Source organism: Embiotoca jacksoni, unplaced genomic scaffold (genome assembly GCF_022577435.1).
Source record: "Embiotoca jacksoni isolate LCO1_2020_lvr unplaced genomic scaffold, fEmbJac1.0.p SCAF_13, whole genome shotgun sequence".
Lineage (NCBI taxonomy): Eukaryota > Metazoa > Chordata > Actinopteri > Embiotocidae > Embiotoca > Embiotoca jacksoni.
In genome coordinates this window covers 14,684,788-14,699,394 of record NW_027185263.1, presented here as the reverse complement: position 1 = coordinate 14,699,394, position 14,607 = coordinate 14,684,788, and the positions used below count along the sequence as shown (strand labels likewise).

General features: G+C 41.0%; 1 protein-coding gene across 4 annotated transcripts in view; it reads right to left on the bottom strand.

Moving 5' to 3' along the window:
* Nucleotides 1-5,603: 5,603 nt before the first annotated feature.
* LOC138196608 (roundabout homolog 1-like) overlaps nucleotides 5,604-14,607 on the bottom strand; it is a 92,962-nt gene continuing 83,958 nt past the window's right edge. For 3 of the 4 annotated variants that reach the window (XM_069146834.1, XM_069146836.1, XM_069146837.1), the window contains 12 exons: nucleotides 14,441-14,467; nucleotides 13,434-13,473; nucleotides 13,088-13,242; nucleotides 12,570-12,929; nucleotides 12,371-12,490; nucleotides 12,145-12,280; nucleotides 10,787-10,939; nucleotides 10,243-10,694; nucleotides 9,111-9,251; nucleotides 8,794-9,015; nucleotides 8,556-8,710; nucleotides 5,605-8,381 (listed from right to left, as the gene is read on the bottom strand). In XM_069146834.1, coding sequence (XP_069002935.1) covers nucleotides 8,367-8,381; nucleotides 8,556-8,710; nucleotides 8,794-9,015; nucleotides 9,111-9,251; nucleotides 10,243-10,694; nucleotides 10,787-10,939; nucleotides 12,145-12,280; nucleotides 12,371-12,490; nucleotides 12,570-12,929; nucleotides 13,088-13,242; nucleotides 13,434-13,473; nucleotides 14,441-14,467 — 1,976 coding nt within the window. In that variant the 3' untranslated portion in view covers nucleotides 5,605-8,366. Of the gene's footprint in view, nucleotides 8,382-8,555; nucleotides 8,711-8,793; nucleotides 9,016-9,110; nucleotides 9,252-10,242; nucleotides 10,695-10,786; nucleotides 10,940-12,144; nucleotides 12,281-12,370; nucleotides 12,491-12,569; nucleotides 12,930-13,087; nucleotides 13,243-13,433; nucleotides 13,474-14,440; nucleotides 14,468-14,607 lie in introns of all 4 variants that reach the window. The other variant, XM_069146835.1, reaches the window with a different exon arrangement.

The following is a 14,607-nucleotide window of genomic DNA, read 5'->3' as shown; positions in this document are numbered from 1 at the left end:
AAAAAAAAAAGTCATATTTCGGACGATATTTTGGACATTTTTGTCATATTTTGGATGACTTTTTTAAAAAAAAATTAAGTAGGTCTCGACCCGCTGGCTGCCCAACGTGTAGCATGCGAGGGCCCGCATATCGCTGCTTGCTGTTTTAATTTGACTTGATTTTCCTATATTACATTATACTAATCCTGTTCCCTAAAATGAAAATGGAAGCAAAGTACTTTCTGCATTTACGAACACATTTCGTTCATTTTCATTTCTACTACTTTGTGGCATAATATACTTGTGATTGCTTTTAAAATCCGACAACTACTTTTGTTCATCCATTTTGTAACAGCCCTGTAATTCCTATTGTGTTCGAAAATCTCACTTTATAATCTTTATAACCGGCAGTCAGTGTGTGACTGTGCCCTGATACCAGACCTGATGCCCCCGAGGCCGGATGAAGCCGTGCTATCATCCTCTTTGACTTGAGTGCAGCTTTTTGACAACTTACCATTCCCTCCTCATCTGCTACAGTAAGTCCTCTCTTGGCACCACAGTCAACTTTTATAGCAGCAGACAGTGATATGGCTCCATAAGCAAATTTGCTGCACCTCGCCACCAGATTCATTATCTCTGACACCTCCTAATTCCTCACCAACTGCCTGCTTTAAGAGAAAGTAATCTCCCTCAAATACAACACGCAATGAATTTCACATCATAAATTCGCAGCCCGTTATCTGCACCCCTCTCCACTCATAACTTCCCACTTAACAGCGTGACTGCAATCCTCAACCTCTGCGCCCTGTTTGTCACTGGCAATAGAAAACACTGAGAGCTGAGAAATGCCACCTATCTCTGACACCACCTGTTTATTTCACTGCTGTGAAGCTAATCAATGTCTTCATCACCTCCAGACTTCTTTTCTGCAACAGTGCTCTCTGCACATCCTCAATAAACCTCATTATGCTGCAAATACCATTGCCTGAATGATTGCGTGTACCTGTTTAAGAGGCCATCTCCCAAATCTCCAATGACGATCACAGCAGATGCAAAATAATATTCTGGATTATGTTAAGATTCGACGACTGGTGTTTTGATAAGAGGAGAAAATTGAACACCTAAATGACATATGGTGCAGTTCAGCTGGTAGGTCAGAGAAGACGTTTTCACTTGCGGCACAGCACTCGGCCAGACTGCCTTTATAGATCTGTCACCTTACAAAGTGTTGTTCAGAGTTGACAGCCGTCAGTTCCATTTTTTTTCTGTCAGCCGCTGTGCAATTTTGCCACATTTGCCCTAGCTGTCATGGCTGCCTCTTTGTCAACAGATTGCAGAGAATCTGCTGGATAAACATGGCAAAATTGAAAATGAAACTTGGCAGCTCATGCACATACATGCACAAGAAGCACACAGACATGCACCCACACACACACACACACACCCACACACACAGTATCTTGGAAACCAAGGCAAACACTTGAATAACCCACTGTAGACAGTTGTCCTTGAAAAGAAAAAGAAAAAGAAAAAGAAAAAGAAAAGGACAGGGGTGAAAGCAGCCATTCATGGTGCTGAGAAATAGTTTTCCTGGAGAAGAAAACAGCCTTTCTCACAAAAGCTAAATCTTGCTCAGAATTCTATTTGCTTGCAATCCAGTTAATGGAATAATTCATGAAGTGGCTCATTGCATGAATGACTTGGTAAATGTGATGTAAAAAAAATAATATTGTATGTTAAAGTTAAATTAAATAATGTTTATGCACATTTCAATTGCTACAATTTTTTTTTTTAAAAATCGATGTAATCACCACCTTTGATGCTGATTTGTTTTTTTTCTCAAATTGAGTTATGTGAACATTGAAGTGGTGTACCTTCTACACCACGTAGTTGCACCAGTTATATCACTCAAGCTTGAAGTGATAATTGGGGTAAAAAAATAGAATTCACACTTTGTTGTAGCTGTTGACAGATAAGAGGTCAGCAGCCTTTTTGCAGAAGTGGGACATATGAGATGGTCTCGTGGGTTTTATTGAAAGTGTAGCCATGGTGCCTCTCACCTGCTGAAAATGGTCAAACCTCATAAATGCATCCCTTTTTGTTGAAGGCAATGACATATCAGCAATTGCGTCTGAGAACACTCAAATGGAAGGTGACCTTCAGTGCAGCACAACCTCACTCAGATTGGGATGCTTGGAGTCAGACTTTGGAGGGGAGCTCGCCAGCGTGTGTCTAGTGGTCAGGATTTGGCCCATGGGGCCCCAGTTGGACACAGCCAAAAGAAACAGCATGGAGTCGCCACCCTGTAGGCCCACTGCCTGCAGAATTAAGTATCGGGTGGGGGTGCAGTGTATGTCTATGTCACCAGGGGCCTTGGCATGGCGATCCCTGGTGACATACACTAGCTCTAGGGACTTTGAACGTGACCTCTCTGGCGGGGAAAGAGCTGAAGCAGTATCAACTAGTTGGGCTCACATCCATGCACAGTATTGACTATGGAACCAAACTCCTGCAGAGTGAAAGGACTGTGTTGCCCAGGGAGAGAGGCACCAGACGGGTGTGGGCATATGCACAAGTCCCTGGCTGAACCCTACTGTGTTGGGCATTCTCCCTGGAGAACAAGAGGGTCACCTTCAAGTATCCTGCCTTCTTGGAGTCTGTGGATGGGGTTCTGGAAGTTTTTATTTATACAGGTTTTATGTGTTTAGTTATCCTTTCCTTATTGTGTAGCCTATAAAAAAAACAAAAAACACCAAAAAAATTTTGTAAATACTCGATTGCAGCAGTTAAGATCTCAAAGATTACGTTACGTCAGGCGAAAGAACAGAAACACTCGTGAGTGAGGTTAAGTGAAGCAAACAGGACTCAACTGATAAAGAATAAAAGGTGCAAAAAGACCAGGCAGGGAAACACAATACTGAAAAGGTAAGAGTGGCAGACTGTGAGTAGCCCACTCAGTAGAGTGGGCTGATTGCAGAGTGGCTGCAGGTGCAGCAAATTGGGGAACTGGGAGCAGGTGAGGTGGGCGTGGCCTGCAGGAGAATGGGGACCTCTGGTCAGCAGAGAGAGTAACACAGGGAGCAAACTGAATGGAAAGGGCAGAAAGATCAAAACCATGACCATGATGTTTTAAGAACAGTGCAGTTTGGTTTGAGAAAAAGATTGTGATACAAACTGAGAAAAACGTGCCTTTCTTGCACATTTAGCCTCCTCACCAGCTGTCACAAAGCACGTGAGTGAGGACAGATGATGGATTGAAGGAAGCAGAGCAGCTGCAGCTACAAGTTACACACTACTGTGACAGAGATTCAATTCCTTGAGTCATGTGTTTTTGTGGATCGTTGAGTCCACAGGAGGACTTGGAAAAATAAAACTTCTGAAAATGATGATTTTTAGTTGAGTGGTTCTTTACATTGCTCTGTTCACACCAAGTGTTTCAGCTTCTGCTGCGTTAAAGCAGAAGTGGAACAAAGATGGCACTTTCTCTACAAAGTGCAATCCTACTTGCAAGGTCAAAAAAAGACTGTCATTGTTTGATCCTCTTACCCTTGACAGTATGTGATCTGAGAACCAAATCTGAAAGAGTCGGTAAAGAGCCAGAAGGGGATTTAATTGAAGAATTAAAGGTTTAATTATTAGAATTATGACTATTGGTTCCTGGTCTCTGGTTGGTCATTAATCAAATGTCAGAAATGGCTCATACATCTGGAAACTGTATTACCAGATAAATGTTCATAAAAGGACAGATTTACAAGTGAATCCTGTAATAATTTAGCTGCTAAATGCTCAAATATGTTCAACTATATTTGTCTGTCAACCAGCTAGTGCACGGCAGATAACATATCATTTTTAGAGCTTCTGAAACTAACGTAGTAATTATGATCCATTATAAATATAAAAAAACATAACCGCTTTCATTGTGATGTATATTTTTCAGTCATTTGGGTTAAACATCAAACAGGAATCAATATTGTCTTAAATTACCATTTTTAGTATATTCAACCAACAGAACATGGTGCCTACTTTGTCCATCCCCACTGTGTCATTTCTTTGATTCACGGGAAGGTGCACATTCCTCTCGCTCATTTTATCAACATTTACATGAGTCGACAACTTGTAATGTTTTGGGAAAGGCTCAACCTGTTCTTACTCCCAAAGCGTCAAATAGTGTTGTTTTGTTAAAGCTGTTGACCCCAGAGAGATACCAAAAGGAGACCTTTTGTGACATACATAACATTACTGGCATAAAAATACACATTTTAGCCAAAACTATGATACTTTCCTATCCCTAACCATGTAGTTTTGGTACCTAAACGTAACCAAATTGCGGAAAAAATTATGGGAGCCTTTTTGTATGTGCTTGTATGTCATTTGATTTCATCGTCATGAAATGGAAAGTAAAAAACATTCAAGAATAATCCAGGTTGTTTTGTGTTGTGTGTTTGAGACAAAAGCAGAAAAAAAGGACCTGAAAACATCACACTCCATCCTTTTTTGCGTGTGTGTGGTTGACAAACAGGGGTTGTATATCGTGCAGTTTATCCGTTTAACTGTGCGTCATCGAAGTTCTTTAAGAATTCTTGTGAAACAGTTTAATGGCCAATTAAACTGCAGTGCTCTGCAGGGATGAGCGCTGTCCTTGAAGTGATCAGTCACAACTTGCATTTTTCTCCGTCTGAGCTCGTGTATATGTTACTGTGCATGTTGTGAGTGTTAATGAGATCATTTCATTGTAGATTACAAGGCCTGGTGGACTGAGCTGTGTGGCAGCCTTTTGTCAATTATTGTCTTGTGTTTGCATCAAGACCTGTGACGGACGCACAGAAAGAGGAGCTCTGACGTCAGTAGAATATCGAAGCCATATACGTTACCTCAGTTAAAAATAATACAAGCACACATATTCAACATGGTTTAAAGGTTGGTGTGAATATTGCTGTGGAATATGGAATATGAGATCAACAAACTGAAAGGGCAACTATAATCTCAGGTGATCTTTCAAAATAGCTAACAGACGTATATAGTCTGGAGGATAAACACATACTTGTCCAGGACACATGGAATAAAATGTGTTGCATTAAGTAGGCGTGCTCTCATAGGGTGCTCATTAAGGAGCATGTGCACTACAGAGCAAACCGATGCCGGCTCTGTGAAGTATCCTGATCGTTGTGTAAAAGTCAAGGTAATGCAGCCTTGCAGTGTTCCGTTGCAGTCCATTTTTCTGCTCATATATCCCATGCTTTTGTATCAATAATCACCATTCTAGAGGAAAACTCTGTGCATGGTACTGTAGTCGGGACATGAGAAAGCAGACATTGAACCATGTTGCGATTGACTGTAAGACTTGTACAGAAGAAATATCGGAAATGTACTGTACGTTCCAATACACTTACTGTAATACTATTTAGTATGCCAGAAAAAGATTCAGTACAGCCCAATACATAGTGTGTGAAATAGCATGCCAAAAATACCAGGATGTCCTACTACATCCGGTCATATTCAGGACAATAAGTCATGTCGAATGAGCCGCAGAGAGTCAATGGCACTAAAAGGCTCACAAAAGGAAGAAGGATAAGAAGAAGAGGCATTAAAAAGTAGCGTTCCTTTTTATTTTTACCTCAAATATCACGCTACAGATCGCAACAGATATGACAAAACGGGTCAAAGTTAAAGGCGCATTTTTCTGATGAAGTATGTCCCAATTGTACACGTACTACACGCAACAGTGCATACTTTGTAAGGGTAGCTGCAGTACCTAATGAAAGTAATGTACAAGGCCACTCAGGATGACATAGTTCATGAATGGTATCTGACGTTTAAAGAGTCCAGAATGGAGTATTTGGCAGAAAATTGTAAAATTACACGGGTTGCTTTCGCACACGTGGCTTGAGATCATTCCTGAGTTTGTGTCTTCCAAGGGACCCAAAGTGAGGTAAAACTGTCTGAGAGGTCAGAGTCCCTACTCACCTCACTGCTGTGCGCAGTTGGTTCAAGATGCAGCTTGTTAAATGAGTCACAACGAGCTCAGTGTAATTATAAAATCACTGTAATTATTTGTGGATGACGCACCACTGAGTCTACCTGACACTCTCTGAAAGACATCTGTGAAACACTTCCTTCATTTCAAAAGCGTACAGCTGCTCTCTTGTTGAAGCTTCATAAGTGAGGTTAATTAAACTGCGGATCTCATCACACCTTCTCAGTTTTCCATTCACCTGCTTCCCTGATCCTCCTTACCTCACAAATGCAAAATGTGACGCGTTTGCTGCACCTATGGGACATACTTAAAGACATCCAGCATAAACCAAGTCATGGTTGGACATCAGGAACAGAAGTACAAAAACATGAATAAATATCTCTGAAGAGTTTTTTAATTTAATTAAAGGGGTAAACATTACAGCTCCTCCAACTTCAAATATGTGACTGCAAAGAATGGCTTTTGGATTACTATCATTTTTTATTTAATTTGATTTAAAATATAACATTTTACTAAACACTGCACTGTTGGTTTTTCTTGATGTAACGTCTACACAAAGTGCAGTTCTCACATTTTTTTTTCTTCTCTGTCCAGAATCCTTTTTATGAACCAAATCCATCAAATATAATTCCATAAACAGAGGTTAAATACCCATCCAAGAAAAACATGATGGGAGCCTTTCTGTATGTGTGTGTAGGCCTATGTATGTCATTTGATTTCATCATCATGAAATCAAAAGTAAAAATAATTTGTGTTATGTGTTTGAGAAAAAAGCAGAAAAAAAGGACCTGAAAATATCACCCTCCATATTTTGTGTGTGTGTGTGTGTGTGTGTGTGTGTGTGTGTGTGTGTGTGTGTGTGTGTGTGTGTGTGTGTGTGTGTGTGTGTGTGTGTGTGTGTGTTACCTTAGTTAGGACTTTGTAAAACCCTTTTGAAGACATGGCTGGAATGAGAGGAAATTGCAGTGAATTCTTCCTGGTTTAGTAGTGGGCACATTTTACGATACCGTATTCTGCATGGTTGAAACTCATCAACTCTTGACACTGGAAAGAGGAATTAGAGTGATGCAGAAATGAATTCAAAGATCATTTGTTGTTGTTGCTTAAGGAACAGCAATATTTATTCAAATAGAGTAGTTAAAGTGACTATTTGTTCCCTCCATAACTCACAGAATAGGGCTGGACAATATGACCAAAAACTATAGCACAATGTACATTAATCTGTACAATAATAAATAAACAATTTTCATTTGCTAATCCACTAGTGTCTTTTAATATTTTATTAGAAACTTGAAGTGACTTACAAGATTTAACTACAGTATGACCAGTTTAAGATTTGGGGAATCGGGAAATCTACTGTTAGACTGAACTTCATCTCATTGGTTGTTCTAGCTAGTTTAATTATACGGGTTTCAAGCAACTTCTTTATTACAATATGAGTGAATTTACATTGGTAAGACATTCAGAGTCAGTAATTGGATCAATTTTGGTGTATTGTCCAGCCCCACAGCAGAAGTTAGGCTCAAGGTCAAGGAAACACAGGGGCCGATGAAATGAACTCAACTCAGCGGAGAGAAACAATAAGTGGAACCAGTCCATGACTTTTCTTCATCCCAAAGGGAAGACAAAGCAGTCAAGATGTTGCGTATAAACCCCCCTTACAGGTGAATCTGCATGCAATTCTCTCAGTACACACAACAGATAGTTCAAATCTGAATGAAAGCAGCTCAAATGTACGCAAAACTGAATGCACAACCACAATAAACAATCTTTTTCTCAGTCTAAAGTGAACCGATGATTAACAAGAATCCAAAAATTGATTTCCTCCAGACTGAAATTCATAGAACAATGACTTTGAATAAAATTAAGTGATTGTGCTTTTATAACCAAAGTAGAACAAATAATACAAAGACAAAGATGTACATCACTTATAAAACATTAACACTGTTATATAAAATTTGAATTTGAAGCACTTCTGTGGCAGTAAACAATTTACAAGGATGGCTGGTAATGACTGTATATCACTTACAGTAAAATAACGAGACAAAGACAAAGATCACACGGACCGCATCAAGCAGTCGTCATGGACAATATTTTTCTAGACACTCACAACCGCCATCAAATGTGTATTCATCTTACTTTAAACTGAGCAACCAGCGGCTCAGGCTCCTGGAAGCTGGTCACCGAAAAGTAAAAGCAACAAACAGTGCATCAAATTGAAGTCCACAGACTTAAACATGAGAGCACTTCTTTTTCTTCTTTTTTTTTCCAACACCTAATGAGAAATTTGAAGTATAAAACAATATTGTGTATTGTGCAGTATTTTTAGAGTCTTTTTCCCATGTTGTAAAGGTCAAAGTCCTTTCTTGTCTGAAGCAACTGTAGGACATTCCTGTTGTGCTCAAATCGCCTCTTAGCGTTTCAGGAACTGTGAAAATAAAACAGTGTCAGTGTCTTTGCCTGCATTTTATGTATTAGAGTGTTAACTTGTGTCACGGATAATAATATAAACGTTTAGCAAAAAAACATGTTCACACTGGAGATAACTCTATCTCCACTATATAAACTATATAGAGAGTTTTAATTCCTGGTTTTCATTCACCTCTTCAACCTGTCCTGGAGGGGCCACCTGTTCTCCTTGCTTGGTCCTTGGTTCTCCGCATGACAAAAAGCTGGGTGAATTAGACTCATCTGGCTCTCGCTGAGCTTGACCTGATGGGAAAGAGGGACGACTGTACAGAAGAATGTCTCCAAATTCTGAAAGAAAAACAACGATTCAGCTACACATTTGATCACTTATTTATAAAGCTCCACATTGGGCACATTAATCCATCCGGTACCTGAGTGCTGTCGGCTATTGCTGCTTCCTTTCGCTGCGAGCGGAGTCTTGTGCTTCTCATGGCTCTCCCTCTGCTCCAACATATCCTCTCTGACCCTGTGAGTCCCAGTGCTGCCTCGTCGACCCCGGGCCTCCCCAGAGCCCATCCTAGGCAGTGTGGCCCCCCTCACTTTGTATTCACCATGGGACATCTGGCTGGTGAAATTCAGAGGCATGCAGGAGTCTGTGGACACAGCAGATAGTAGACAGCACAGAGATGTTCAGAGTTATGAAGAGATACGCAGTAGCAAATCTTTAATCTCATTCTTGGTTCTTTACCATCATTGAAGACATCTTTGGGTTGGTAACCCTGTTGACCAGACTGGTTCTGTTTATGCCTCCTGGGCCTTTTATGTGTAATTGCAGGACTCATGTTGCTATCTGTTGACATGGGGCTACTGGGTCGCTGGTGCCGCCGGCCTGAAATGATCACACCAATTTTACACAGATATTCAAAGTTCAAGTCAAGTCAGTTTACACAAAAAGCGTGTTTAAATACAACATACCTTCACCAAAGTGCTGCACAATGTCAAACAGGATTAAAACACATGAGGACATCAAACAAACCAAACAATAAAAACACAATAAAAGCATATGAAAGACAAAAATCAACAAATACCAGGCCACAAAACCCAGAGGTATTCATAACACTGAAAATAATAAGATTGGGCCTAATCTGGACATGCCAGCGTGAAGTAATGTTTTCAATCAAGATTTGAACACCGGTGAACACCGACCTGATCTGAAGGGGGAGGCTTTTCCAAAGTTTTGGACCAGCAACAGAGGAAGCCTGTCGGCCCCAAGTACCATTCCAGATCTAGAAACTAGTCACTACTGAGGCTACTCTATTTAAGCACATACACACAATCAATAAAACTCAAAAAAATAATTTTATTCTGGACATGCAGCCAATATAAGGATGCCAGGATTGGTAAAAAAAAAATGTCCATGTTTGTGGGTACCAGTTTAAATTACATATCACATCTACCAGTAAACTTACAGTTGATTCATTGTCAATGATTTATGCAGTAATTTTTATCTCATGTTGCTTTTATTTCCTTGTCAAGCAGTTTGAAATGTTCTATTTAAAATTATATTATGATGATGAAAAATAGTAGCACAACATATTTCTGCACCGGCTTCTTTCTGTGCTACATGAACACAGATCTCTCTCTGTTGGGAAAAAGAGGATGTAATGCACCTCCGAGCACCAATCAGGTTTTAGCAACAGCTGCTTCAAACTGTAATACAGTTTCCAGTTGTTTTTCTTTCTTATAATGCCTGTTAGCTGTCAATCAAATCTGTCCATATCATGTTTTGGCTTTTGGTTGTGTTTTACAACAGTGGGATCATCCTGTTCTTGTGCAGAGGAATCATAATAAAATAAATAAATATATGAATTTGGATTCACCTGACTCGTCTGGGTATCTACACATGCGCAGGCCCACAATATCCCGCGAAGAGGTCACTGCCTGGTTAAAATCTCCATCTGTGAAGAAGGAACCCTCCGAGGTGCTGACGACGCTGGACCTGCCTGATGAGATGTTGTCCTCGGATGCCGAACCCCAGCTGTTTACCATGGACCCCGTGACTGATCTGTCCAGATCCCCGGTGCTGGAGGCTGGCGTCTGCTCCAGCCCATGGAGAAGCAGCTTGTGTGGAGAGGGGTGGTGCAGCTGGTGTTTGTGCTTCTGATGGTTGTGGTGTTGGCTGTAGTGACTTTCAGCAAGCTCTGCATCTATTTCCTCTTCCTCCACCTCCTCATCATCGTTCTCTTCCTGGCCGTCGGTGTCCGGGCAGAGGGGGATTGAGCTGTAGGTGTGTGTTGGGGAAAAAGGGCGAGGGTGGCTGGTGATGCGTTGGCTGTAAAATGCATAAAAATAAAAAAAAATCTGTGATAAAATCCGTTACAAAAAACAGTTTCATTGATTGTCAGGACGATTAAAGCTGGTTACCTGGGGTGTTCGGCCCCTTTGTGCAGTCCGTTGCTTAGGTCTCCCTGTGATGATGTTGCAGGTGGGTGACTATAGGACACTTCAGTGAGGGATGAGGCCGCTCCTCTTACTGGTGGAGTCGGGCAGCCTTCTATTCTCTCCTCTGGATCAAAACTGATAAGAAAAGGACAGCTGACATAAGGTCATGGCTAAAGGATGGGGGGGGGGGGGGGGGCTGACTAAGCATATTAATCACAACAAAGCAGCAACCAGCAGCAACCAACAGTAACGTCACCCTTCAGTTTGTGAACGGCCGTTATGAAGCCTCGAGTTTGGATTTTGGCTTTTGCCAGTTTGCAAGTTTGGAGTGGTTTGGAGCTAGAAATGACCATATTTGGAGGAACTGGGGGGGAGCGAGTGGGGGATCTGACTCGATCTGACCCACACACCGATAGCTGTAACCTGACTGCACCACAGGCCTGTCAATCAAACAGGCACAGGCATTTCTAATTAATGACGGGATTATGTTCAGATGGACCACCAGGAAACTAATAAGAAGGAGGAGCTAACAACACTGATACATCGTGGGAAACATGTATTTACTTAGAATTTTATGAGAGAAATTGAATGGGAGTCTATGGAGCTGGAGACGTTTTGGAGCCGAGCTCTAGTGGCACTCGGTGGTATTGCAGCTATTGGCACTTCCACATCAGCCTAAGTTTTCAGACCTGGAGGATACCTCCACTTTTGTGTACAGTCAAAGGTCTCAAGACCATCATAACATCCCTTCATAAGAAAACATAGAAAACAATAAGCTTTTTTGTTGTTGTTGTTTTTTTTTATTGCTCAAAATGCCTCTCGACGGCATGTTTCTCTTCTTTTCATTGTTCATTTCACGAATTCCAATCATATAAACCCTGCTGTAATGGGAAACTGTGTGACAGTGACAAAAATCTAAATAGTATAATTAGCTCGGTTAAAATTGTTGGCTGTGACAACGAGACCTTGTTGACAGAGGGTTTTGCAGGTGTTCACAGCATACCTCCAATTAGGCATGTGTGCATCTGACTACTTCATCATATTCTTCTTTTTTTTTTTTTTTTTCCAGTCAGTATAACCTGGTGGGCTGCAGTTGGCTAATGAGCAACATAATATGCAGTAGCTGTAGTTTAATATGACACATTTAAAAATGCTGCTAACTCTACCTTATGCACTGGTTTGTCAATCAAGAAAGAAAGTGTTTGGGTGTGTGTGTGTGTGTGTGTGTGTGTATTGGGGTATTTTGATGTGCACTATGTCATAGTAGTTCTTTTGAAACCCTGCTAGGACAATATTTCAGTGTGCACTGTATAGAAGTACGTGCATCTTTTCCCCCTCACCTCCTTTCCATGGGCAGGCTGTACTCATCGCATTCCCAGGCATTAGCATGAGGAGGAGGCAGCGCTTCTCCCCAGCTCACCGCATTATGTTTTGGGATCTTTGGGGCCCGTGTTCCCTTCTTTTGATTTTGACTCCCTGAGAAATGAAAAACAAACATCAAGGTAAACAGACAGGCGGTTTGCCTCATTAATATTAAACACTGTGCGGAGAAGTTGCTGGCCTCACCTGAGGTGCTGTTGCTGCCTCTGTCTGAGCTGTGGTGTGAGCCTCCTGTGCTGTGATCACGGCTCTGGTTGTAGGGGATAGTTTTAGAATGGATCACTCCTTCGCTTCCTTGGAAATGATCTAAAGACAAAGCAGCAGACACATTTGCAGCATCTTTCTTTTTTTTTTCATAAACATGCTGCATCAAATCTGACCCTACCTTTGCTGTTTTGCTCCATGATGTTGTACTGCATCTGTGCTGCCATCTCCTTTGGTATGGGAGGCAGGTTGGGGGGCTGTTTCCAGCAGGGTATTTCCAGAGGCTCTGCTATAGAGCCCCCGGTGGCTGCTTTATTCTTAATGCCGGCTTGAATGAGCTGCGTGGTGGCATACGGGATGGGCTCATATGTGGCGGATGAATCTCCTCCAGGAGTTGCGTAGCCCAAGTTGGAGTTGTTGAATGTTTTAATCTCATTGAGCTTGTTGGAGAGGTTCACGTCACTGTATATGGCTGTCTCAGAACCAAGCTGTCCCCCCTGTTTGTTGTCTGGATGGTTTCCGTAGTTGGCGATGCAGTCGGCTGAGTGCATGAAACAAAGCATCACATGAACACAGCGAGAACAAAGGATGAGACAAACATTTTGCATTTCCACAAGGTGTTTGATTTGATTTTTTTTTTTTTAATTGGTTGCACATTATTTATCTCAGGCTATAGGATGAACTCCCTTGTGCACTAACCTGGTCGGCTGTATGTGGTCATGTTACTGTCACTGGTGCCGTTGCCATTGTTGCAGCAGTTGATGCTACAGTCCTTGTGATTGGCACATGCATTCGGCCAATTGTCTGGCAGCCACAGCTGGTTTAGAGGCTCACCCATGCTGAGAAGGCCAGGTCTGCAACAAGGAGGACCACAGAGCTGTCAATCAACACCTGCCAGCTCCATAAATCATTAATGAATGAGGGTGGCGCAGATGCACACAGTTCATTTAGAGCAGGAAGACACCTCCCCCTAGTGTTTGCACAATGTAAGTGCATTTCTTCTGTATTTCTTTATATAACACAAAGGGACAAAAATATCACTCACCTGCCAGCACTGCACACAGATTCTCCTCTTTGATATGCGACTGCAAAGAGAAACAGAAAAACATTCAACCTTGATGAGCTGTCAAGAGGAGGTTGAGCCAAAGGCAGAGGAAAAACATGAAAGGCAGGGAAGGAGTCTAAGCAAAAAAAATTTAAGTCACAAGTCTGCACTTACTTCAATGCTCGCCTCCATCCATAGGACACAAAATCTGACTGTCTGGTTTAATTTGCGTGAAGGCAACACAAAATAATTGCCTGTGCCTTTACCCATCTCAACATACTTCCACCACTGACTTAGAAAGTGTGTTTGAGGCAGAGTTTCTAAATCATCTACTACCAGTAAAACATGAAATAAATTGAATTCTCCTGTGGAATATATTTCATATTTTTCTTATTTGATCATATGAACTTCACCTACTGAGCAGGGGGGTTTGGAGCACTATCAGCCCACAGATGTCTATGCAAAAATACTTTGTTGCCTTATTATAGTCTGCATATTGGATGTACTTCTGTTCCTACTTTATGGAAATTACGATCCAATCACTTTCAGCTCATATTTGAAATTGAATTTCTCTTGGTTGACATATTTTCATGACATACAGAAAACAAAAATGCAATGATTTTAGTCCCACTTAAGTTTCACTTCTATATATTTTTTTTTAGCACTGTGCAGTCTTTTTTGTGTATGTGTAAATAGTCTGTGTATTTATTCTAAAATAATACTTTTTTTTATCAATCTTATTTCTTATATCTTATACGTATTTGAATTTTCTTTTCATATTGTATGCACTTTTTTTTTTTTTTTTGCTGCTGCAACGACCGAATTTCCCCAAAGTGGGGTTAATAAAGTCAAATCTAATCTAATCTTTAAACTTCTGATGATCCCTCAAAGGCAGGGGATGCATCTTTGGCTGTTTAGATGTGTAAAATATAATACCCAATGATTACAAATGTACTTGCCATATACAAAAAAATATCAATATTATCATATAAACCATGTTTACATACCTGTAGGTGTAAAGGTGAATGACGGGACTGTAGGGACAGACAAAGGAGGGGAAAGAGAATGTAATCAGTTAGACTAATACTTTAGTGTTAATGTATACTACAAAAAGTGTATTTTTAGTTTTGAGACTGAGGTTTTACTGTGTGTTATGCGTGTAATTTCTGCGCGC